General features: G+C 38.6%; 1 protein-coding gene and 1 long non-coding RNA gene across 5 annotated transcripts in view; one reads left to right on the top strand and one right to left on the bottom strand.

Moving 5' to 3' along the window:
- Positions 1–27052, bottom strand: part of ATG5 (autophagy related 5) — a 135727-nt gene that overhangs the window by 38917 nt on the left and 69758 nt on the right. For all 4 annotated transcript variants that reach the window (XM_009205765.3, XM_003897966.4, XM_017958170.3 and 1 more), the window contains one exon: positions 24896–24990. In XM_009205765.3, coding sequence (XP_009204029.1) covers positions 24896–24990 — 95 coding nt within the window. The remainder of the gene's footprint in view (positions 1–24895; positions 24991–27052) is intronic.
- LOC108585540 overlaps positions 5754–27052 on the top strand; it is a 47306-nt gene continuing 26007 nt past the window's right edge. Inside the window, exon 1 of the long non-coding RNA XR_004184373.1 lies at positions 5754–5833. This is a non-coding gene — a long non-coding RNA (uncharacterized LOC108585540). The remainder of the gene's footprint in view (positions 5834–27052) is intronic.

The raw sequence follows: 27052 nt of genomic DNA on the forward strand, positions 1-27052 counted from the left end.
AAAACAGTACCTGGTACTCAACAAAGCGTAATAAATGTTAGTGCTATTATTATTCATCTATACTTTGCTTTCATTGCTACCAATATTTTTTAATCTTAAAAATACTGAATAAAACAATGACCTAGCTTAGTAAATAAATTAGTAATGAGAAAATGTTGATTTCATTTAATAATAACTTTAGCAGTTTGGGATGACACTTTGCATATTTTAATTTCCCCAGCTATAAATAACTCAAATAATATGCCATCAGATGATCTGTGTTATTTTGAAGTTAACAAATAAAGCAATTTTTAAAAACGTTCTAATAAATAACTTTTGCTCTCATCTTATGTTTTAAAAACAAAATGGCAAATCATCTGCATCAAATAGTTCCTACTCTTATAACATGACAATTGTTTTAAAATATATCTGCTGGAAAAAGCAACTAAAGTCCTAGAAAATAGAAATGTAATTTTAAAGTATTCCAATAAAGCTGGAGGAGGAAGGGCAAAAATATACCTGCCAAACAAGGTTATAATTAATAGTTGTTTTCAGTTTTCAAAAATCCACATAGGAAGCAATTTAAGCCTAAATTGCTTAAGTCTAGATCTCAGAGTAGTAGATAGCTTAGGGCAATCAAAACTTGCTGTGTTGGGCTGCCCCCTACAGGCCTCAATTTACCTATTTCTTTTAAAAGGTGTGTAAGTAGGAAATATGATTCAAGTTTTACATAAACAATATTAATGCTAAAGCAGATGATTATCATTCACGCACTCACTATAGGAGGAAACCATCATCTCTGTCTGTATGATGAGAACCATCTACAGAGATACAGACAGAAATGAAACAATCCTTGTTCTTGAGGAATAGTTTACTGCTTACAGAGAAACTACATACATGGTGCAACATTTAAAAATAGCTCATGATATGTTGTATGATATTATGTTTGCCACAGAAAAAGAACAAGGCTGAAGATCTAAGATCCAAGTTCTACTTTTGGCTCTGCCATCAAACAATAAGCTGAACAATGTACAAGTCAGTTTTGGGGAAGCTGTCTTATTCCCAAAATGAGGAGGTTAAATTAGTTAATTCTTCCAGCCTCTATGGCTCTAATATTCCATAGTTACATTTGTCAAAACAAAAGGTAGAAGCAAGTGATTCAAAAACAGACTTTGGAGAAAGAACCTCTATATGATATGAAGCGCTGGGGCAAATGTGAAGAAATCAAGGAAGACTTCTTGAGGAAGGTGACATTTGAGGTAACTTTAGAAGCACTCTGGGAGCCAAGGCTATTCCCAGGAGTTAACAGCGTAAGATAATAAAAGATCAAAGATATTTAGGGGAATAGCATGCAGTGTTATCTGCTTGCAGTCTAGCTATATTTTAGGAAATATCAAATTAATATCAGTGTAAAACTCAACAGACTGGAGGGAGAAAAAGCAGGTAGAAAAATCTAAGAACCACTAAAATAGTTCATCTAGGAGATAAAGGATCCACGAGCTAAGTCAGTGAAATGGCAAGAAGGGAATAAATGAAGACAGTTCTGGTCCATTAGAACTGCAACTCAACAAAAGTGATCAAAAGAGTTATTCCAAAGTATTGAGCCTGGTAACTTGAAGAAAAGTAAAGAAAGAGGAAATTGGACACTGAAATAGAAGAAGTAGATTATGTATTTGGTAGTGAATGGAAGATTTGTGGAACCAGTTAGAACCTCATAAAGAGGAACTATGTTAAGACCAGAAACACGACTAGGTGCCGTGGCTCATGCCTGTAATCCCAGCACTTTGGGAGGCCTAGGTGGGCAGATCACCTGAGGTCGAGAGTTCGAGACCAGCCTGACCAACATGGAGAAACCCTGTCTCTACTAAGAATACAAAATTAGCCAGGTATGGTGGTGCATGCCTGTAATCCCAACTACTCAGGAGGCTGAGGTAGGAGAATCGCTTGAACCCGTGAGGCAGAGGTTGCAGTGAGCTGAGATTGCGCCATTGCACCCCAGACTGGGCAACAAGAGTGAAACTCTGTCTCCAAAAAAAAAAAAAAAAAAAAAAAAAGCCAGAAAAAAAAAGTGAGCTTTCACCAGATATGTTCTGCTGGTCATAAAACAAAAGAATACAGGAGGCATGACAAGCCATCATCTTTGCTGTTAAAATAACTCACAGTAAAATTATAATGATTTAAGTCAATAATATCTAATAATCCCAGCTATAATCTGCAATTTAATTTATTATGTGCCAAGCACAATAGTTTATTAAAGGTATTACATCTAATCTTCGCAATAACTCTATTTTACAGATTATAAAATAGAGGTCCAGAGATGTAAGGTGAATGAGCCAAATCACATAGCTACCTGGAATATAAACTCAGAACTGCCTAAATCAAAAGCTCTCAATCTTAACCACTTGCTATACTGATGCATGTCAAAGATTCAACTCATTCAGACTTTTCAAGGTTCTTTATTGGAAAACCTATGTAGATAAAAATTTCTAAAATAATCAAGGATATGTAACTTTTACAGAAAGCAATCATTGATCATCTATTGCAAGGCTCATGTTCTTAAGCAATATACTGAGTTGGAAGTTCTGTATTTTAGAAATAATTAGAAAGAATACATTTTTAAAAACTTAAAAAACCCTCAGTTTTTATTCTCTTTCCCAAATTTCAACAAAATCCATTTATCCAAACTTGAAGTTGAATCATTAAAGTGGTGATATCATCAGTAATGGCAGAGTGAGGACCCTGAATATACTCTCCTCCATAAAAGCAACAAGAACACAAAAATTCTCAAAATAAACTTTTTCTGAAGTCTTTCAAAGCCCCACTCTCAGAAAACTGTCATTATTTGATCTGCCAGTTCCTTAGAAAAATCTCCCTCATAAGACATTATTTGACTTGACTCAGAGCTCACTCAGTGCAAACAACTTTATCGCCAGAAGAGTTTGTGGAAAAAAATCAGTGGCAATTGTTAAACATCACATCTGCCATGAGACAGCAATAACAGATGAGCCAAACAAGCTAACCAAAAAATTAAAAGAAAAACCTGGGAAATAAGAAATCCAAAGGGGGTCTGAAAAGTTCTAACATATTTCTGATAATACAGAAAGCTGTACACATGTATAGAGCTGTGTACACGGTCAAAAAACATCTATGAAGGCCCTAAACTCTCACCTACGGGAAACCCTGAGGCTCTGTTCAAGAAAAAAGTAAAATCCAGTTATAAATTGCTTGCCTTATCATTGAAGGCAATGCCCCAGCGTTCACACATAGGTCCTTAGCAAAGACTGGAAGATGTACTAGTTCTAGGCATTCAAGAAAATCTCTTCTATCATCAGATGATCACTAAATTCACCAAGCAGTAACTTCAGGGGCCAAGTGTGATAAAAAATAAAAACCTGAAAGAATTAGTTCAGGAAAGAAACTAAACAAGCAACAGCAACAACAAAAAAAACAGACCTTGGGAAAGTGGGGAAGCATCTGGTTTCCAGAGGTATCCTGTTATACTATATAAAATATTCAGGTCTCAACAACAACAAAATTACAAAGACATGCAAAGAAACCAGTATAAGTCACACATTGGGGAGAAAAAGCAGCAGAAACTGGCAGTGAAAAAGACCAGATGCTGGACTTACTGGACAAAGACTTTAAGAGAGTTATTTTAAATAAGAACAAAGAACTAAAAAAAAAAAAAAAAAATTATCTAAAGAACTACAGGAAAGTATCAGAACAATCTTTCTGATCCTTCAGAAGAATCACTTTTTGTCACTACAGATTAGTTTTGTCTGTTCTTGAACTTCTTAAAAACAGAATCATAGAGTATATTCTCTTTGTATCGGCTCTTTTTACTCAACATGATGTTGTGTGAGATTTATCCATGTTGTTGTATGTATCATTCCCAAACAGAAATAGGAATTATAGAGATAAATAGGAGTTACAAAAAAGTACCAAACAGAAATTCTGGAGCTTGAAAAGTACAAAAATTGAATTCACTTGAGGGGCTCAACAGCTGATTTGGGCAGTCAGAAGAATGAATCAGCAAATCTAAAGATAGATCAACTGCGAGAAAGAGAGGGAGGAAGGGAGGAAGGAAGGAAGGAAGGAAGGAAAGAAGGCTCAGAGACTCAAGAGACACCATCAAGCATACCAATATACACATAATGGGAGGCCCAGAAGAAGATGGAGAAAAAGGGTCAGACAGAATATCTGAAAAAATAATGACCCCAAACTTCCCAAACTTGACCCCCAAAATTAATCTACACATCCAAGAAGATAAAAAAAAACTCTAAAACAGAATAAAAGCAAAGAGATCCACACCTAGGCATATCATAATCAAATGACTGAAATATAAAGAGAGACTCTCAAAGGGGCAAGGGACTTATGTACAAAACATCTTCAGATTAATAACAAATTTCTCATCAGAAATGATGTTGTCAATAGGCAATGAGATGACATAATCAAAGCACTGAAAGAAGTAGAATGTCGGGGGCCAGGAATGCTGGTGGACACCTGTAATCTCAGTATTTTGGGTGGCCAAGGTGGGAGGATCTCTTGAGCCCAGGAGTTGAAGACCAGCCTGGGCAGCAGAAAGAGACCCTGTCTCTACAAAGAATAAAAAGATTGGCTGAATGTGGTGGTATGGACCTGTAGTCCCAGCTACTCAGGAGGCTAAGGTGGAAAGATCACTTGAGCCCAGGAGTTGAAGGTTGCAGTGAGCTATGACTGTGCCACTGCACTCTTGCAGTGCAGACCCTGTCTCTATAAAGAAAAAATGTCAACCAAGAACTACATGCAGAAGAGCTGCACTTCAAAAAATGATCAGTACGTTGAAGCTCTGAAGGTACTTAAGACTGTAGATCAACACCATAGAAAATAATTTAGTATTTAGGAATATAAGAAAATAAAGACAGCCTTGTTTGATAACTACACATAATACTGTCACTGTTCTTGCACTATTCTGGTTATTGTCAAGCTATGAGCACAAGCTGATGACTGAAATACAGAATAGGATATAAAATCTTATCAGGTAAAATTAGGCAAACAATTACTAGTTGTAATTCAACTTGAAGGAGAAGGAATAAGGAACCAACTCAAACCAGGCAGCAATGAGTTGTAAAAAAGCTTAAGGTAAAACAAACAGGGAAACAAAACAACTCAGAACCTAAGCATATCATAAGAACCTAATCTAACAAGAAGGAAGGGCTTAAACCAACTATTTTACGGCTTGGGTACAATTATCCCACAAAACATTTTCAGGAGTTTCCCCAGTCCATAAACGATTTGGTTACTAGAAAATAGCTTTATTGGGCTACCCTCTTTGGGTCCCCTCCCTTTGTAAGGGAGCTGTTTTCACTCTATTATATCTTGCAACTGCACTCTTCTGGTCTGTGTTTGTTACGGCTTGAGCTAAGCTTTTGCTCGCCATTCACCACTGCTGCTTGCCGCCGTCGCAGACCCCGCCGCTGACTTCCATCCCTCTGGATCCGGCAGGGTGTCCGCTGTGCTCTTGATCCAGTGAGGCACCCATTGCCCCTCCCGATTGGGCTAAAGCCATGCCATTGTTCGTGCACGGCTAAGTGTCCGGTCGTCCTAATCAAGCTCAACATTAGTCACTGGGTTCCATGGTTCTCTTCTGTGACCCACGGCTTCTAATAGAGCTATAACACTCACCGCATGGCCCAAGATTCCATTCCTTGGAATCTGTGAGGCCAAGAACCCCAGGTCAGAGAACATGAGACTTGCCACCATCTTAGAAGCGGCCCGCCACCATCTTGGGAGCTCTGGGAGCAAGGACCCCCGGTAACAATTTGGCAACCACAAAGGGACCTGAACCCACAACCATGAAGGGATCTCCAAAGTGGTGAGTAATATTGGACCACTTTCACTTGTTATTCTGTCCTATCCTTCCTTAGAATTGGAGGAAAATACCGGGCACCTGTCAGCCGTTTAAAAACGATTAGTGTGGCCACCAGAAAAGTCGACTCAGGTGTGAGGCTATCTGGGGAAGGGCTTTCTAACAACCCCCAACCCTTCTGGGTTGGGAACGTTGGTCTGCCTGAAGCCAGCTTCCACTTTCAATTTTCCTGGGGATGCCGAGGGCCGACTAGAGGCAGAAAGCTGTCATCCCAAACTGCTGGCATTAGCCAGTTGAGATCATGGTGCAGCCAGAAGTCTCTGCTCAACAGTCGCCCATGTGTGCGCCCTACCTTTCCTTCTGACCCATACCTCCTGGGTCCTGACCACGACAATCTTGAAAGTGTAGCCCCAAAATTCTCCTTACCTCTGAATCTACTTCCTCGGATCCCTGCCTCCTAGGTATTAATGGTTCAGACTTTCATTTCCTCTAGCAAGTTTTATCTCCAAAGGGATCCAAGGAAGCTCTGTGCTGCATCCTTAGGCATCTAGGCTATAAACCCAGGGAGTCTCGTCTCTGGTGTCCCTCCTGATTTAGGTATACAGCTCTCGACATGGGCAGTTACATGGGACCTGTTCCCCACCACCCTTGCCAGGGTCCCAAGTTTGTAAATGGCTAAGAGAGGAAAGAGAGAGAGACAGAGAGAGACAGAGACAGAGAGATAGCCAGAGGAGAGACCGACAGAGAGGAGGAGAGAGACAAAGAGGAGAAACAGGCAGAGAGACAAAGAGGGAGTCAGAGAAAGAAAAAGATAGAAATAGTAAAAAAAAAAAAACAAAAAAAACCAAAACAGTGTGCCCTATTCCTTTAAAAGTCAGGGTAAATTTAAAACCTATAAGTGATAATTGACGGTCTTCTCCCTGACCCTATAACACTCTAATATTACCTTGTTGTCAGTGTAAACAAGCGCATAGACTGAAAACACTGAGACCACTGACAACCCATAGCCTTCCTATCAAAAATCCTTAACCCAGTGACCCACGGATGGCCCAAATGCATTCAATCTGTAGCAGCAACTGCTTTGCTAACAGAAAAAAGTAGAAAAGTAACTTTTAGACAAAACCTCATTGTAAGCACACCTCACCAGTTCAGAATTATTCTAAGTCAAAAAAGCAAAAAGGTAGCTTACTAACTCAAAAATCTTAAAGTATGGGGCTAGTCTGTTAGAAAAAGGTAATTTAACACTAACCACTGATAATTCCCTTAACCCAGCAGATTTCCTTACAGGGGATTTAAATCTTAATTACCATACAAAGGTCCGACCAGACCTAGGAGGAACTCCCTTCAGGACAGGACAATAGATGGTTCCTCCCAGATGATTGAGGTAAAAACCACAATGGGTATTCAGTAATTGATAGGGAGACTCCTGTGGAAGCAGAGTTAGAAAAATTGACTAATAATTGGTCTTCTCAAATCTGCGGGCCGTTTGCAGTCAGCCAAGCCTTAAAGTACTTACAGAATCAAAAAGAGACTGTAAAGTACTTACAGTCTCAATCCTGACTCAAAAGGTTACCTACACCCTCTCTGAAATGAATTTGCATAGGAACTGTTGTTTATGGAAATGCATCTTGATGGGGCAGCTGGGTTGCCATGAAATACTCAGGGACCCAGCCCAGCTCTAGGACTCACCCCTCAGCACAAAGGCAATGTTAGGAATACTGGTAAAGGACCACTAGAATCCAGCAGCCCAGACCCCTTTCTTTGTGGTCAAGAAAGGCGGGAAAGGGGGTGAGGAGTGCTACATCGGTGAGCGTAACTAATCCGATAAGCAGAGGTCGTCCTTGGGTGGTTACACACCCTGGAAAGGAATAAGCATTAGGACCACAGAGGACGCTGTAGGACTAATATTCATTGGAAAATGACTGGGGTGCTGGCATCCCTATGTTCTTTCTTCAGATGGGAAATGTTCCCCCCAAGGTAAAAACGCCCCTAAGATGTATTCTGGAGAACTGGGACCAATTTGACTCTCAGATGCTAAGAAAAAAATGACTTACATTCTTCTGCAGTACCGCCTGGCCACAATATCCTCTTCAAGGGGGAGAAACCTGGCCCCCTGAGGGAAGTATAAATTGTAACACCATCTTACAGCTAGACCTCTTTTGTAGAAAAGAAGTCAGATGGAGTGAAGTGCCATATGTACAAACTTTCTTTTCATTAAGAGACAACTTGCAATTATGTAAAAAGTGTGATTTATGCCCTACAGGAAGCCCTCAGAGTCCACCTCCCTACCCCAGTGTCCCCCGGACTCCTTCCCCAACTAATAAGGACCCCCTTCAACCGAAACGGTCCAAAAGGAGATAGACAAAGGGGTAAAGAATGAACTAAAGAGTGCCAATATCCCCTGATTATGCCCCCTCCAAACAGTGGGAGGAGGAGAATTCGGCCCAGTCAGAGTGCATGTACCTTCTTCTCTCTCAGACTTAAAGCAAATTAAAATAGACCTAGGTAAACTCTCAGATAACCCAGATGGCTATACTGATGTTTTACAAAGGTTAGGACAATCCTTTGATCTGACACGGACAGATATAATGTTACTGCTAAATCAGACACTAACCCTAAATGAGAGAAGTCCTGCCATAACTGCAGCCCGAGTTTGGCGATCTCTGGTATCTCAGTCAGGTCAATGATAGGATGACAACAGAGGAAAGAGAACGATTCCCCACAGGCCAACAGGCAGTTCCCAGTGTAGACCCTCACTGGGACACAGCATCAGAAGATGGAGATTGGTGCCACAGACATTTGCTAACTTGAGTGGAAGGACTAAGGAAAACTAGGAGGAAGTCTATGAATTATTCAATGATGTCCACTATAACACAGGGAAAGGAAGAAAATCCTACCACCTTTCTGGAGAGACTAAGGGAGGCATTGAGGAAGCATATGTCTCTATCGCCTGACTCTATTGAAGGCCAACTAATCTCAAAGGATAAGTTTATCAGTCAGTCAGCTGCAGACATTAGAAAAAAACTTCAAAACTCTGCCTTAGGCCCAGAGCAAAACTTAGAAACCCTATTGAACTTGACAACCTCGGTTTTTTATAATAGAGATCAGGAGGAGCAGGCGGAATGGGACAAACAGGATAAAGAAAAGGCCACCGCGCGACAGAGTGAGACTCCGTCTCAAAAAAAAAAAGCCACCGCTTTACTCATGGCCCTCAGCAAGCTGACTTTGGAGGCTCTGGAAAAGGGAAAAGCTGGGCAAACTGAATGCCTAATAGGGCTTGCTTCCTGTGAGGTCTACAAGGACACTTTAAAAAAGATTGTCCAAATAGAAATAAGCCACTACCTCGTCTACACCCCTTACATCAAGGGAATCACTGGAAGGCCCACTGCCCCAGGGAACGAAGGTCCTTTGAGTCAGAAAACACTAACCAGATGATCCAGCCCCAGGACTGAGGGTGCCTGGGGCAAGTGCCAGCCCATGCCATCACCTTCACGAAGCCCCATGTAAGCTTGACCACTGAGGGCCAGGAGATTAACTGTCTCCTGGACACTGGCACGGCCTTCTCCATCTTATTCTCCTGTCCCAGACAACTGCCCTCCAGATCTGTCACTATCCGAGGGGTCCTAGGACAGCCAGTCACTACATACTTCTCCCAGCCACTAAGTTGTGACTGGGGAACTTTACTCTTTTCACATGCTTTTCTAATTATGCCTGAAAGCCCCACTAAAGACATTCTAGCAAAAGCAGGGGCCATTATACACCTGAACATAGGAGAGCACCCGTTTGTTGTCCCCTGCTTGAGAAAGGACTTAATCCTGAAGTCCGGGCAACAGAAGGACAATATGGATGAGCAAAGAATGCCCATCCTGTTCAAGTTAAACTAAAGGATTCCGCTGCCTTTCCCTATCAAAGGCAGTACCCCCTCAGACCCGAGGTCCAACAAGGACTCCAAAAGATTAAGGACCTAAAAGCCCAAGGCCTAGTAAAAGCATGCAATAGCCCCTGCAATACTCCAATTTTATGAGTACAGAAACCCAATGGACAGTGGAGGTTAGTGTAAGATCTCAGGATTATCAATGAGGTCACTGTCCCTCTATACCCAGCTGTACCTAATTCTTATACTCTGCTTTCCCAAATGCCAGAGGAAGCAGAGTGCTTTACAGTCCTGGATCTTAAGGATGCCTTTTTCTGCATCCCTATACATCCTGACTCTCAATGCTTGTTTGCCTTTGAAGATCCTTCGAACCCAATGTCTCAACTCACCTGGACTGTTTTACCCCAAAGGTTCAGAGATAGCCCCCATCTATTTGGCCAGGCATTAGCCCAAGACTTGAGCCAGTTCTCATACCTGGACACTCTTGTCCTTTGGTACATGGATGATTTACTTCTAGCTGCCCGTTCAGAAACCTTGTGCCATCAAGCCACCCAAGCGCTCTTAAATTTCCTGGCTACCTGTGGCTACAAGGCTTCCAAACCAAAGGCTCAGCTCTGCTCACAGCGGGTTAAATACTTAGGGCTAAAATTATCCAAAGGCACCAGGGCCCTCAGTGATGAATGTACCCAGCCTATTCTGGCTTATCCTCATCCCAAAACCCTAAAGCAACTAAGAGGATTCCTTGGCATAACAGGTTTCTGCCGAATATGGATTCCCAGGTAAGGTGACATAGCCAGACTATTATATACACTAAGGAAACTCAGAAAGCCAATACCCATTTAGTAAGATGGACACCTGAAGCAGAAGCGGCTTTCCAGGCCCTAACCCAAGTCCCAGTGTTTAGCTTGCCAACGGGGTAAGACTTTATATGTCACAGAAAAAACAGGAATAGCTCTAGGAGTCCTTACACAGGTCGATAAGCTTGCAACCTGTGGCATACCTGAGTAAGGAAATTGACACAGTGGCAAAGGGTTGGCCTCGTTTAAGGGTAGTGGCGGCAGTAGCAGTCTTAGTATCTGAAGTAGTTAAAATAATACAAGGAAGAGATCTTACCGTGTGGACATCTCATGATGTGAATGGCATACTCACTGCTAAAGGAGACTTGTGGCTGTCAGACAATCATGAGGAAAGTAACTAAAATTGTAAATCCCCGTGGCCCTCCCTTACCATATTTTTCTCTTTATTGTTCTCTTACTCCCTTTCACTCCCACTGCACCCCCTCCATGCCGCTGTACAACCAGTAGCTCCCCTTACCAAGAGCTTCTATGGAGAATGTGGCTTCCCGGAAATATTAATGCCCCATCGCATAGGAGTTTATCTAAGGGAAACCCCAACTTCACTGTACACACCCATATGCCCCGCAACTGCTATGCCTCTGCCACTCCTTGCATGCATGCAAATACTCATTATTGGACAAGGAAAATGATTAATCCTAGTTGTCCTGGGGGCTTGGAGCCACTATCTGTTGGACTTACTTCACCCATACCAGTATGTCTGATGGGGGTGGAGTTCAAGATCAGGCAAGAGAAAAACACGTAAAGGAAGTAATCTCCCAACTGACCTGAGTACATGGTACCCCTAACCCCTACAAAGGACTAGATCTCTCAAAACAACATGAAACCCTCCGTACCCATACTCGCCTGGTAAGCCTATTTAATACCACCCTCACTGGGCTCGATGAGGTCTCGCCCCAAAACCCTACTAACTGTTGGATGTGCCTCCCCCTGCACTTCAGGCCTACATTTCAATTCCTGTACCTGAACAATGGAACAACTTCAGGACAGAAATAAACACCACTTCTGTTTTAGTAGGACCTCTTGTTTCCAATCTGGAAATAACCCATACCTCAAACGTCACCTGTGTAAAATTTAGCAATACAATAGACACAACCAACTCCCAATGCATCAGGTGGGTAATTCCTCCCACATAAATGGTCTGCCTACCCTCAGGGATATTTTTTGTCTGTGGTACCTTAGCCTATTGTCGTTTGAATGGCTCTTCAGAATCTATGTGCTTCCCCTCATTCTTAGTGCCCCCTATAACCGTTTACACTGAACAAGATTTATACAATTATGTTGTACCTAAGCCCCGCAACGAAAGAGTACCCATTCTTCCTTTTGTTATCGGAGCAGGAGTGCTAGGTGGACTAGGTACTGGCACTGGTGGTATCACAACCTCTACTCAGTTCTACTACAAACTACCTTAAGAACTAAATGGTGACATGGAACAAGTCGCCGACTCCCTGGTCAACCTTGCAAGATCAACTTAACTTCCTGGCAGTAGTAGTCCTTCAAAATTGAAGAGCTTCAGACTTGCTAACCTCTGAAAGAGGGGGAACCTGTTTATTTGTAGGGGAAGAATGTTGTTATTATGTTAATCGATCTGGAATCTTCACCGAGAAACTTAAATTCGAGATCGAATACAATGTAGAGCAGAGGAACTTCAAAATACCAGACCCTGGGGCCTCCTCAGCCAGTGGATGCCCTGGATTCTCCCCTTCTTAGGACCTCTAGCAGTTATAATATTGTTACTCCTCTTTGGACCCTGTATCTTTAACCTCCTTGCTAAGTTTGTCTCTTCCAGAATCGAAGCTATAAAACTACAAATGTTCTTCAAATGGAGCCCCAGATGCAGTCCATGACTAAGATCTACCGCGGATCCCTGGACCGGCCTGCTAGTTCATGCTCTGATGTTAATGACATCGAAGGCACCCCTCCTGAGGAAATCTCAACTGCACGACCCCTACTATGCCCCAGTTCAGCAGGAAGCAGTTACAGCGGTTGTCGGCCAACCTCCCCAACAGCACTTGGGTTTTCCTGTTGAGAGGGGGGACTGAGAGACAGGACTAGCTGGATTTCCTAGGCCGACTAAGAATCCCTAAGCCTAGCTGGGGAGGAGACCGCACCCACCTTTAAACACTGGGCTTGCAACTTAGCTCACACCGGACCAATCGGGTAGTAAAGAAGGCTCACTAAAATGCTAATTAGGCAAAAAGAGGAGGTAAAGAAATAGCCAATCATCTATCGCCGAGAGCACAGCGGGAGAGACAATGATCGGGATATAAACTCAGGCATTCGAGCCAGTAACGGCTACCTTCTTTGGGTCCCCTCCCTTTGTATGGGAGCTCTGTTTTCACTCTATTAAATCTTGCAACGGCAAAAAAAAAAAAAAAAAAAGCTTCATTGAAGAATAAATTAATACAATAAAATGAATACATTTTAAGTATATAGTTCAAACTGTAACAGTGTTACAGTTTCAAGAGGACCCCTTCAACGAGATATTGGACATTTCCATCATGCCCTAAAGTTCCTTCTTGTCCCTTACTGGTTGGGTCCATCTCTACTCCACCCTCCTGATCTGGCCCAGACCTGGGCCTCAGAAGAATCATTTTTTTTGTCACTACATATTAGCTTTGTCTGTTCTAGAACGTCTTAAAAACAGAATCATAGAGTATATTCTCTTTGTATTGGCTCTTTTGATTCAATGTAAAACACTGTTCTGCAACATTTATCCATACTGTTGCATGTATCGTTCCCTTTAATCCTGAATAGTATGCTGTTTTAGGAATGTAATGCAATTGTTTATTCATTTACCTGCTGACAGACATCTGAGCTATTATGATGGATATTATGAATAATTCTGCTATGAAAACTTGTGTACAATGTTCTCGCGGACATACATTTTCATTTTTCTTGAGTGGAGCTGTTGGAACTGTTGGATCAGAAAGTATATGTTTAATTTTAAAAGAAACTGGTAAACTCTTGTCTAAAGTGATTTCTACCATTTTACACTCCTACTAATAATGTATGAGAGTTACATTTGCTCCATAGCCTTTTTAGTACTTTGTTAATCTTTTTAGTACTGTCAACTTTTTTAATTTATCCAATCTAGGGAATGTGAGGCAGTATCTCACTGTTATTTTCATTTTCCTGATGAGTAACAATATTGTGTATCTTTTCATGTGCTTATTAGCCATTCCTATATCTTTTGCGAAATAGTTAACTGAAATTTGTAACTAAAGATGCTTTCCTGAACTTCAGGTAGTAAGCCTATTCCCCGCAAGTGAATAAACTACAGTCTTGGAATGAAAAATTAAACACAGTGGGGACATTTTTTGTATAAGTTGCTTTACTCTGTGTATGTCTGGTTTGCTTAGTCTATTATTATAATCCCCATGAAAGTAAACACAGTGCTTATTTCACTAATGAGTATCACAAGCACATAGAACTCTGCTTACCCAAAGCATGAATTCAATTAATATGTTATGTATGCATGCACATACATGTACATGCATGTACATCTACACACACATATAAACATATATTAATTTTTTGACCCACAAATCTAAGAAAACTAATCCTTGAGCCTTTGGTTTGAAGAATTCTCAAATTATTAATATATCTTTATGTTCTACTCCACATCCACTGTACCTGCAATAGTCCTACTGTTCTACTTTGGTAAATTGGGCAAATTTAATTTTTTAAATAATTAAGATTCCAACTAATTTTAAAACATAATTTGAAAGTTAATGAAATACATTACATAAAAAGAAAATTTTAAATAAAAGCAAAACTAAACCCAATAAAAGAAAAGAAAGCTGGGCTCTATTTCTTTAATCCTTTAAAATTCAAATCACACAATGCTCCAATGACATTTTCATTAATTGAACCAACCCATGCCCATGAAATATCTCATATGCAACTGCTAAAACCTCAATAAACATATTCATCTTCTTGCAAAAAAGATATTTCTTTATAATATGCACATGCAGCATATACTATTTTGAAGCAGATTTGTACTTTAGTCCTTGTTCCACTGCTTACTGGCTGGCTCTCCTTTGTCTGGTCATTGACCTCCATCTTAAGAAATAATACTTGCCTTGTCTACCCCACAGAAGTGTTATGAAAGTCAAACAAGGTAGTGTAAAGGTATTTTACAAGATATACAGTGCTATAATACAGATTTTTAAAATTACTCTACATCCCATAATACTGTTGTACAACTTTAGAGCAATAGTAGAAAATAACAATTATTGCCTAACTGAACCAGTCCAGAATGCCACAAAAAGAATGTATGATATAAACATTACAGTACATCATATTATGAGCCCCAAATAATCACCGCTTATATAGTTGGTTAGGATTTCCTTAGTTTGTTCATATAGTTTATGTATTTATACACAGTCCCTATTTTGTGAGAGGCATTGCGAGGAGCATAAAGACAGAAGCACAGTACAGAGCCTTAGCTTCTCTACATTTACTAAAGAACACTTCTCCTTGGGTATTTAACCAATATTTAAAGTATTCTGGGAAGAAATGACATTAACTTCATATACTGACCTTAGATTACTATCATTACAAAAAGATGTATGAGTGATCTGTCTTTAACATACCAGTATTTATCTTCTTGTAACTTTTGTCTTTACTTGAATCAGAAGTGAAGTCCTTTTAAGCACTAAGCATCCATTCCATACTTTGTCTTTACATATGAGATAAAAATCATATTTTTAAAAATTTTATTTATTTTTATTTTTTATTTTTGTGACACGGAGTCTTGCTCTGTAACCCAGGCTGGAGTGCAGTGGCGTGATCTTGGCTTACCACAACCTCCACCTCCACCTCCCAGGTTCAAGTGAACAAATCATACTTTTAAGCACAGATTCTCAACATGTATCTTAGCATGCTACTGCCATAACTAGGGCGTGAATTAAGTATTAAAGATACCTTACCCCAAATATTACTGTAATATAAATCTCTAAATGAAAAAGAACATATTAACAACTATACTTGGATGGGATTCTGGGAGTTAATCCATCCGTCTCTCCCCTTTCCTCCAAATTCCATCTCCTATTAACACACCAGCTCTCCTGAGCTAAGCAGCTGCTGAGGTTGGGGAAGGGCGTACATGGAGAAAGCTAGAACCTCTGCAATGTTTTCTTCCCTGGGAGGAACTAGCAGCCATACGAAAATAAAAAGCTGAATGAAAGGCTGAATCCTTTCTATTCCTGAGGCAGACAGATAGAAGACCAGGGAACAAAGAGAATTCTACCAAGAGCCCTGCCAGATATTGATTCCTTTGATACTGAGAAAATATCTGGAATATAAAATACAAATGCTAAATAAGTATCTTTGAAATGGGGGGAAACAATAAAGGCTCTTGATGAGTAAAATGGGTAGTATTTTTTAATAACCTGATAATGAGTCTCAGGAAAAGGGAAGGTCAACGTTATGGAATGAAAACACAGAAGTACCAAATTTAAAAGGATAAAAAAAAGTGGTTGGGGGGGATCCAGTAACTTCATCAAACTAGCAAATGACTTAGTATCATTTCTAATTAAAAACTCTAGAAGGAAATCACTTAGATCTGATAAAGACTACGTTATAATTCTAACTGATGAAACACGTAAACCGTATCAATTAATACCAGAAAACAAACACAGAAAAGTCTACTAGAACCATCATTATTCAGAACAGTCTTGGTAATGCAATAGTATAAGAGCAATGCAATAAAGCAAGGAAAAAAAAGTTTGTAAAAACACAGTAGGATGAGATTTTTCTTTGTTTTTCCAATGCCATAAATAACTAGAAATGGAAACAAAATAAAGAAAAACAAAATCTACATAACACCTGGAAATAAATTAAAAAGAAAAATGGTCTATTTGAAGAAAACCTTAAAATCTATGCAGAACATAAAACGAAATCTGAATAAAAAGAAATATCATGTCTGGGAAGACTTTATACTATAAGAAAGTGAATTATAACAAAATTTAAATCAAAATTTAATGTATTTCCACCTCTAATCAGACAGGACACTATGGGGAACTGAATAAGTAATTTTAAAAGTCATGAAAAATTAATGACTGAGAATAACCATGAAAAGTATGAAAAAAGGAGAAGGAATGAATTGCTCCAACAGATATCAGAATGCTAAAATTAAATAAAATATTACTGGCATAAGAAAATACATATACTGATGGAATGAATAAAGAATCCAGAATTAGATTCTAGTAGTCCAACTACTTTACTATAAAGCAGGGGTGGCATATTCATCCAGCGGGAAAAGGACAGCTTAGATCACGAGTCAGTAAACTATGGCCCACTGGCCAAATTGTGGCCTCTGCCTATTTTTGCAAATAAAGTTTTACTGGGACAAAGCCAAGCCTATCATTTGTAAACTGTCTATAAATATTTTCATGTTACAGAATCACACAGTTTCAACAGAGACCATCTTGTCTACAAAGCTGAAAATACCTACGATCTGGCCCTTGAAGAAAGTTTGCCAACCCTTAGTGTATATAATAAATGATAAGCTGTCTCGTAGACACCTATCTCACACAATACATTGTGGGAAAGAACCTTTTTTTTTTTTTGAGATGGGGTCTTGCTCTGTTGACCAAGTTGGAGTGTAATGGCATGATCATGGCTCACTGCAGCCTCAACCTCCCAGGTTCAAGTAATACTCCTACCACAGAATCCTGAATAGCTGGGACTACAGGTATGTGCCACCATGCCTGGCTAAGGGGCCTTTTTAACAAAGAAAGAAATCCATATACTTCTAAGAAAAAGAAGGGCATATTTGATATATAAAGATTTATTTTTACATAAAGATACCACAAAAATCAAGATGAATTATAGTTATGATATTTTGCAATGTGTTTGACAGTAAAAATGTAATATATATAAAAATTATTTTATAAAACAAAAAGATAACAAGAAGAAAAAATAGGCAAAACAAAATAGAACGCAATTTACAGAAAACCAAGTCCAAATGGTCAACAAAGATAAACAGATTTATAAACTTACTAAGTGTGAATTATTAGTTGAAGTAAAAATCTCTCTCTATACCCACAATATTACTAAAAATCAGAGTTATAATGCCCTATTGCTGGTGGAGATGTAAGGGGAGAAGCATGTTCTCATATACTGTTGGTGAAAATTTAAACTAACACATTTTTGAAAAGTAAGCTGGCAACTGTTTTTTAAATCTCTACCTTTTGATGCAAAAACTCATTCTTGGGTATCTATTCCATACCTAAAAAAAAATACATATATAATGCCATTTGCTGTAGTACTGTTTATAACGGTAAAAACTAGAAAAAAAAACTTGATAGCGAATACTGAACAAATTACAGTGCATCTACAGACTAAACATAATGCAGCCATTAAAAAAGAATAAATTAGGCTGGGTGCGGTGGCTCATGCCTGTAATCCCAGCACTTTGGGAGGCCAAAGCAGGCAGATCACTTGAGGCCAGGAGTTTGAGACCAGCCTGGCCAACATGGTGAAACCCCATCTCTACTAAAAATACAAAAATCAGTCGGGCATATTGGTGGGCACCTGTAATCCCAGCTACTCAGGAGGCTGAGGCAGGAGAATCACTTGAACCCGGGAGGCAGAGGTTGCAGTGAGCCAAGATCATGCCACCGCACTCCAGCCCAGGCGACAGAACGAGACTCTGTCTCAAAAAAAAGAACAAATTAAACCCTACAACTCATCAAAAAAATACCCAAACCCAATTCAAAAATGGGCAAAGGACTTGAATAGACATTTCTCCAAGGATGATAAACAAGCACATGAAAAGATGCTGAGCACTATTCATTAGTGATTACACCCCACATGCATTAGGATAGCTAGTATGAAAAACAGAAAATAATAAATATTGGCGAACATGTGAAAAACTGAAACCCTTGTGCACTGCTGGTGAGGATGTAAAGTGGTACAGCTACTATGGAAAACAGTATGGCTGTTCCTCAAGAAAATAAAAATAAAATTATCTTATGATAGGAATATCCACTTCTGGGTAAATACCCCAAAGAACTGAAAACAGGGTGTACACCCATTTCAACATTTACATGTCAACTCAACCCACGATGCCCAGATATTTGTTCAAATATTCTTCTGGATGCACATATATATATATGTGTATGTGTGTGTGTGTGTGTATATATATATATATGTTTTTCGGCTGAGGTTAACATTTAAATTGGTAGATTCTGAGTAAAGCAGATTACCCTCCACAGTGTAGGTGAGCCTCATCTATTCAGTTGAAGGTCTTACAGAAAGAGACTTACCTCCCTTGAGCAAGAAATTCAGCCAACAGACTGCCTTTGGACTCAACTGCAACTCTTCCTTGAGCTGACAGCCCACCCAATCACCCTGGCTTGGTGAGTCCAGGGTCTGATGGGGTAGGCTGTAGACTCAAGGAAGAGCTGCCAAAACCAGGTAAGCCAATTCATTAAAATAAATCTCTCTCTAGACAACACACACACTACCACCACCACCACCACCACCACCACCACCATGGTTCTGTTTCTCTGGAGAATGCTAATACACCTCTGTTCATGGCAGCATTATTCACAATAGCCCAAAGGTGGAAGCAATTCCAGCAGATGAATGGATAAGCAAAATGTGGTATGTATATACAATGGGATATTATTAAGCCTTTAAAAAGAGGAAATTACACACACACACACACACGCATATTTATAGAAGACAGGGTTTCACCATGTTGTCCAGGCTGGTCTCGAACTCCTGGGCTCAAGCAAACCACCTGCCTCAGTCTTCCAAAGTGCTGAGATTACATGTGCAAGCCACCACACCCAGCCAAAAAAAAGGACATTCTGACACATAATACAATATAGGTAAACAATGAGGACATCATGCTATGTGAAATAAGCCTGTCACAAAAAGGCAATTGTGTATGATTCCTCTTGTATGAGGTACATATGGAAGTCAAATCCATAAAGTAGAATGGGGAAACAGAGTTGTTTAATGGGTATAGAGTTTGTTTTGCAAGAAGAAAAGGGTTTTGGAGAATGAATGTACAACAATGTGAACATAATTAACACTACTGAAAATGGTTAAAATTATAAATTTTATGTTATATTTATTTTACCATGATTAAAAACTAAAACAAAATAATATTAAGGAAAAATACTATAAATAACAACAACAACAAAAAAACACCTTAAGCAACTTACATTCAGCTGGAAAACAGAATATGTATATTCTATTACGCTAGAGATATATCTGCAGTTCAAAATGTATTACAAATTATGTTGTCTATCTTTTTGAAATGACTGAAAAACTAAATTAAAAGCAGTAATATTCAGTTTACTAACTGGTAAGTCCTTCTTTCATGGTTCCTGACTTTTTTGTAAGATGTTATTGCAAGATACCTACTAAAATGGAAAACAACTGAAAAAGCAGAATATAATTTCTTATCAACATCGCTAAAACCCTGGAGGGGAGGAATCCTAACAAACATGGCCATAATTTGCCACCTATTTCTATTGTCCTCACTTTTCAAAATCCATAAATCAACATTTCTGGAAACAAAACAGAGTCTAAAATTTGACTCCTTCTTCAGTTTAGAAGGTACCAAATTAATCCCTGACATCCTAGTTTCCATTTTGAAAAATGTACTTTTTCTCCCACCCAAACTGGTAAGTACCTAGATTCTTAAATACTTTTAGCACATGACATAGAAGTTAAATAGATTTGCTTAACCAAAATAGCTAGTAAACCTCCCAAAAGAATTAAAATATTAATGGCGCTTTAATGATACAAATGAACAACTGTACACTGAGATAATCTATGGGAAAGGAAGCAGAATTCTGGGGATTATGAAGTAAACAAAACGAAGTTCAAATTCTACTTTATTTTACTTTTCTATAACTAATGAACAACTTCTTCCAAAGACAAGTGGGAAATACAAAAACTAGCTGGGCATGGCACATGCCTGTAGTGCCAGTTACTTGGAAGGCTGAAGTGGGTGGATCGCTTGAGCCAGGAAGGCAGAGGCTATAGTGAGCTGAGATCACATCATTGCACTCAAGCCTGGGTGACGGAGCAAGACCCTCTCTGGAAAAAAATAAATAAATTAATTAATTAGTAAAATAAAATAAAATAAAATATAAAAAGTAAAGACAAGTAGGAACCATGCTTTCTTTCTTTCTTTCTTTTTTTTTAGATAGGGTATCTTTCTGTTGCCCAGGCTGGAGTGCAGTGGCGTGATCAAGGCTCACTGCAACCTTGACCTCTCAAACACAAGTGATTCTCCCACCTCAGCCTCTCAAGTGGCTGGGACTACAGGTGCATACCATCCCATCCGGCTCATTAAAAAATTTTTTTTTCTAGAGTTGGGGTCTCACTGTGTTGTATCCAGGCTGGTCTCATTTTAACTTTACAGGAAAACAAGATTGTTTATCAGCTTCTCGTTTTTCTAAAACTAAAAATAACACTGCTAGGTTGTTTCTATGAAGATTCTTTAAATTTATTTATAACCTTAAGAATAACATGTAGAACAAAGTAGGAGACTGAATGATCTCTGTTGAATAAATATGAATGGATATTCAGATAATTAAAAATCTCTTAGGATCTCCCATTCTTTATAGGATACAGAGAAAACTCGTTAATATGGTCTTTCACCTTTGCAGCCTTATCCCAACTCTGTGCTCAAGACAAACAGGTTGTCCTCATACTTACAACGTCCCCTGTGCCTACAAAGGTCTTCTCATGACTCTTTGCCTATCTTAAGTTCACCTTTCCTATCTGTCAAATCTCTGGGGATGCAACATATCCTCAAGGCAGCCTTCTCTCCTCCCAAACTAGAACAAATTCTTCCTGGGGCATTAGGTTTTTATTGCACTGTGTATCTCCTCTTCACAGCAATCACAGTTCCAATGTTATATTTGTATTCTTAGTTGATTTGTTTCTTTCCACCTTTAGACTATAACCTTTCTAAGGGGTGATACATAATATCGATCATCAGTTGTATCCCTTGTGCATAGCATAGGGCATGGCAGGCAAATATGTGTGTAAATAAACTTGCTGAATGAATCAATGAGACACATTTTTCGTACCCAAAGTACAATGGCAGGATAACATTTATCAATCTATTGCTTCTTGAAAAACAGATATGATGTGCCCAATTTTCATTTTACATCTCAAATGCCAATGCCTAAGGACCTCACAGTCATTTAACAAATATTTTTGACAAATGCCTTCATTAATCACCACCTGTTTACTAGTGCTAACTAACATTTTGGTTACATTCGGTAACATTTTCTGCCGTTAATGTCATCTCTAGAATACTGGCTAATATGAAGCACCTGGACTTCAGGAACACAAACCTGAAACACACACACCAAACTAAACTGTTATGTAAATGACAGAAATGACACATTTTGGTCTGCAACATCTCTAGATGGCTTTTGGACCAATTTAACTTTTACCACTAAAATTCTGTCACCTGACTATAGACATTTTGAGCTCATGATAAATGAATTACAGATGAAAAACATACAGTTTGATGACAATCTTTACAAAAGTCAATCTTCAAAGAATACCACCAGTCACAGGTATTCTATGCTCCTATCAACTTATTTGGTCTCAGCAGACTTCACTTTTTGTGATAATTATGTTCTGAAAATTCTATAAACTTAATTATTATAAACAAGTCATACTTTGCACATAAATCAGGCCTGGGTCTGGATTCTAGTTCTTCCATTTTTCATTTATTCACTGAGGCAAGCGACTTAAAATTCTTGAGCCTCAGTTTTCTCACATGTAAAATCAGATAATGATTCCTATATCCTAAGATGGTTTTGAGGCTTCAACAAGATAAAATGGGCCTCACTCAAGCATGCTCAGTACTCTGTCTCTCTCTTCTCTGGTTATACAGAAATTCTATTAGGATTCTGCAAAGTAAAACAAATATTTCAGTAAAAATTAGCCCTTTATTAATAAATCTGGATTTTCAGATTTTCCTTAAATTTACTTAGTAACTTAAGGGCTCAAATATTATAGAGATTTGTATCTAGTCTGTTAAAGAAATGAAAGGTGTAAATTGATCAAAATGCTGCACAAATAAAAGCTACATTTAACATACAGAGTATCACAACCATACAAACTAATTAGACATAAAGAAGTCAGCAACAGAAATCTGATGTTGCCTTTAGATGACACAATTAGGCAAACAAAAAGTATAGTTCCATCCTCCTTTGGTCAAGGCCATGGTTGAAGACTGAATACCAAATAGGGAAATAGGAAAAGCCAGGAAATGGCAAATTAGCAAAAACTAGGACTCCTTAATTTTGGTATTCATTTCATATTTCATTTCTAAAACTTTAATTAAATTCAAATAAAAACCAAAATGGAACTGGGATAAAGCCAAAAGGAAAGTTATGTAGGTCAAATGAGAACCTATATTGTCCTTAGGCTCTTTGTCACTTTCTATTTAACGAAAAACTGCCCAAGTGCCTTGACACATTAAAGATCAAGCAGGAGGTTCTGCCCTAAGACAGTCCCCATCTGGCAGCCAGGTTTTGTCAAGCAAATTTTGAGAATTCTCTACCTTCCTACTTTCTAATTACAGCACTTTATAAAAACCATTCTCTCTTTCTCTGTCTCTCTCTCACACACACACACACACACAATCCTTCTCTCTCTCTCTCTCTCAAACTTATCTGTATTATAATAACACAACACTAGGTATGGATTTATCTGACAATTTTCCCCTAAAACAAAATAAATTCAAAATGGAAAAACTTTCCTCTGTACACCTGCCCTATATTCTGACAATAATAATTCCTAAATTAAGTATAATACACTTTCCCTATAGGAGTTTAAAGAGGTTACAGTAAAGAATCTCTTGTATAAATATATGTGCCAGAACTTGACCCAAATAAGTGCTGAGAGGTATAAATCTCAAAAGTTTCGAAACTCTTTGAGAAATGTCTTCAGAGTCTGTGATATATTTTATTCAACTAAATTGTACAAGTAAGATATTTTGCTAGGCTGTGGGAATGCCTTATGGCATGTTACTGTGGAGCTCGTGGTAAAATACAAAGACTATAAATAATTAAAATAGACAAATGATAAATGATTCAATAAATTAGAAATTCAAATGCCGAGCACTCTTCTAGACCCTGGACACAAAGCATGAACCTAACAATAACCCTGCCTTCGTGAAAAATATGGACTACTTGAAAATTATACCTGCAACACTAAATAAATATTCTTCATTCTTCCAGTATTTTGAGATGTTTATTTTCAATTAGACAATCTGTTTTCCTCTTTGAACCCATAGTTATGTGATGGCTCTATAGAAGATTTTAAAATAACTATAGAAGTAACTATTAGTAAAGATTGTGGGATACTGAAAACGGCTACAAAGAAAGTTATGAAAAACCTCTGAATTTGAATGGAAGTCCTACTAGATTAGAGTCTATGTCTGTGACATTATGCTTCTAATTCTTGTTCTTAAATGCTTTTCTCATGATAGTATGAAACTTACTTCCTGGAATGCCATTGATTAAAAAATTTAATATTTACTAAATGCCAATATTTATGCCAGCACTTTTAAAGTACAGAAACATGGAGTTTCTTTACCTCATGCAAATATGCTGTGAGAAAGACTTCAGAGCCTATTGCCTACTTTGTGGTACAACACTGAAGATTAATCATCCAAAACAGACAGACAGTAAATTCTTGTGATTTGCAGTAGTTCTGTTTTATAAGGGTACCACAAACATTGAAATCATCGCTCCTGGGGGAATACGTTTCCGTGAGCCCTTGGTCACAAGATGTTCATCAACTGATCAATACATAACCTTGTTCTATGTGTGCTTCTGTTTAAAAGGAGCACTTCAGTGCTACATTTGGAGTCTGTTTTAAACAGCAAAATCACTAACAAAAAGCACAAAAATGTAAAAGCATGGCACTACATACACTGTGAAAAGAAGGCTTGTTTATAGTATGACAGCTGAGACAATAAGGTAGAACCTCGCTTTGATCAACCTCAGCTGGGAAATGAGCATCAGGTGAATCAATTGTTCACCACTCTGAATGACCATAAAAGTGCTCCAAGTACTGACTTTGGGGTTACACATAAATTTTAGCAAGTATGTGAATCTGCCAATATGAAATCTACAAATAACGAGCACCAACTGCATATGAGTCAAATATTTCAGTGCAGTATCTGACTTGATTGCCACTGAAAGACACAGTTTGGAAAACCCCTAATAAATACTGTTTAGTTACTACGCAGACAAAGAGTTCCGGACCAGAGTGCTTCAAGTAAGATGTCTGAAGCTTTCATAAATGGATGTTTTTTAAAATGTTATTTCCTACCTGATATATTCTAAAGGGGATATAACGAAATCCATTTTCTTCTGCGGGATATTCCATGAGTTTCCGATTGATGGCCCAAAACTGGTCAAATCTGTCTGTAATGATATAAATTATTTGTTATTAAAAATGAACAACATTATAATGGAATACCTCACATGAAGAGATGAAAGTTTTAAATATTCCTCTAGAAGTTGCTGAAAGGACATCATTTATATATTATTTTTTCTTATTTTTATTAAACTTATCTTTCCATAACTAAACATAAAGCAAATATAAAATTAATTTTTTTCTACATCATTGCATCCTCTCCCTAGATAGTCACACAGCCATTTTTTTCTCATAAGAAAAACCATAAACATATAAACATATGACTACTTGTGTTATCAAGGCAAAAATCACACCAGGTAGAAGATAGATGTCTTGACTCTCCTGGTACTACTTCTAATTGCTGAGCTACAAAGGTACAGCTTCAAGTAGCCTAAATGTTAACCAGAAGTTGTGTAAAGAAATAAAGTCACTGGGTGCGCTGGCTCACGTCTGTAATCTTAGTACTCTGGGAGGCCGAGGCGGGCAGATCACTTGAGATCAGGAGTTCGCGACCAGCCTGACCAACATGGAGAAACCCTGCCTCTACTAAAAATACAAAATTAGCCAGGCATGGTGGTGCATGCCTATATTCCCAGCTACTCGGGAGGCTGAGGCAGGAGAATTGCTTGAACTTGGGAGGCGGAGGTTGCGGTGAGCCGAGATCGTGCCACTGCACTCCAGACTGGGCAACAAGAGTGAAATTCCGTCTCAAAAAAATAAAAATAAAGTCAAAATACTGAACACAGTAAACATTAAATACCAAAGATACATATATATATATATATATCTCTGTGTGTGTGTGTGTGTGTGTGTGTGTGTGTGTGTGTATATATATATATATATATATTTCTTTTTTTTGAGATGGAGTCTCGCTCTGTCGCCCAGGCTGGAGTGCAGTGGCGCGATCCCGGCTCACTGCAACCTCCACCTCCCGGGTTCACGCCATTCTCCCGCCTCAGCCTCCCGAGTAGCTGGGACTACAGGCGCCCACCACCATGCCTGGCTAATTTTTTTGTATTTTTAGTGGAGACGGGGTTTCACTGTGTTAGCCAGGATGGTCTCGATCTCCTGACCTCGTGATCCGCCCACCTTGGCCTCCCAAAGTGCCAAAGATATTTTTTTAAAAAGCTTTGAAAGAAATACGGAACTGGCACTTACGAAGTGCCAACTGCAGCTTAATCTCAGACCAATTAAGCTCTTTTTTTAAACTTTTCAGTTTCAAATTTTCTAAATAAACAACTTGAGATACAATTTGCATACTATAAAATTCTCCCCTTTTAAAGTATACAACTTAGTGGTTTTCAGTATATTCAGAGTTCAGAACATTTTCAGCATCCCAAAAAGAAACCTGTGACTATTAATAGTCACTTCCCATTCCCCCTTGCCCCGGCCCCTGAAAAATCACTACTTTCTATCTCTACAGTTTGCCTATTCCAGACATTTCACATAAATGAAGTAATTTAATACATGGTTCTTTTGCATGTGGGTTTGTTTTTTGCTTGGCATAATATTTTTGAGGTTCATTCATGTTGTGGTATGTATCAGAACTTCATTTGCTTTTATGGCTGAATAATATTCCATTACGTAGAGTTACGAGATTTTTGTTCTCTCAGTTGACTGACATTTAAGTAGTTTTTGCTTTTTATCTATTATAAATATGTTTTCAATTCTCTTGGGTATGTACCTAGGAGTAGAACTACTGGGTCATTAGGTAACTCTGTTTAACTGATACATGGTAACTATGTTTTGAGGAACTGCCATACTGTTTTCCAAAGTGACTGTACTACCTTGCATTTCCACCAGCAATGTATTTGGATTCCAATTAGTCCACATCCTTGCCAATACTTGCTACTATTGGTCTTTTTAATTATAACCATTCTGGCAGGCATCAAGTAGTATCTCATTGTGGTTTTGATTTGCATTTCCTTAATGACTATGCTGAGCATCTTCTCATGTGCTCACTGGCCATTTGTACATCTTTGGAGAAATGCCTATGAAATCACTTTCCCTTTTAAACCAGTTGCCTTTTTATTATTGAGTTATAAGAGTTCTTTATATATTCTGGATACA

This window comes from Papio anubis, chromosome 6 (assembly GCF_008728515.1).
Source record: "Papio anubis isolate 15944 chromosome 6, Panubis1.0, whole genome shotgun sequence".
NCBI classification, from domain to species: Eukaryota; Metazoa; Chordata; class Mammalia; order Primates; family Cercopithecidae; genus Papio; species Papio anubis.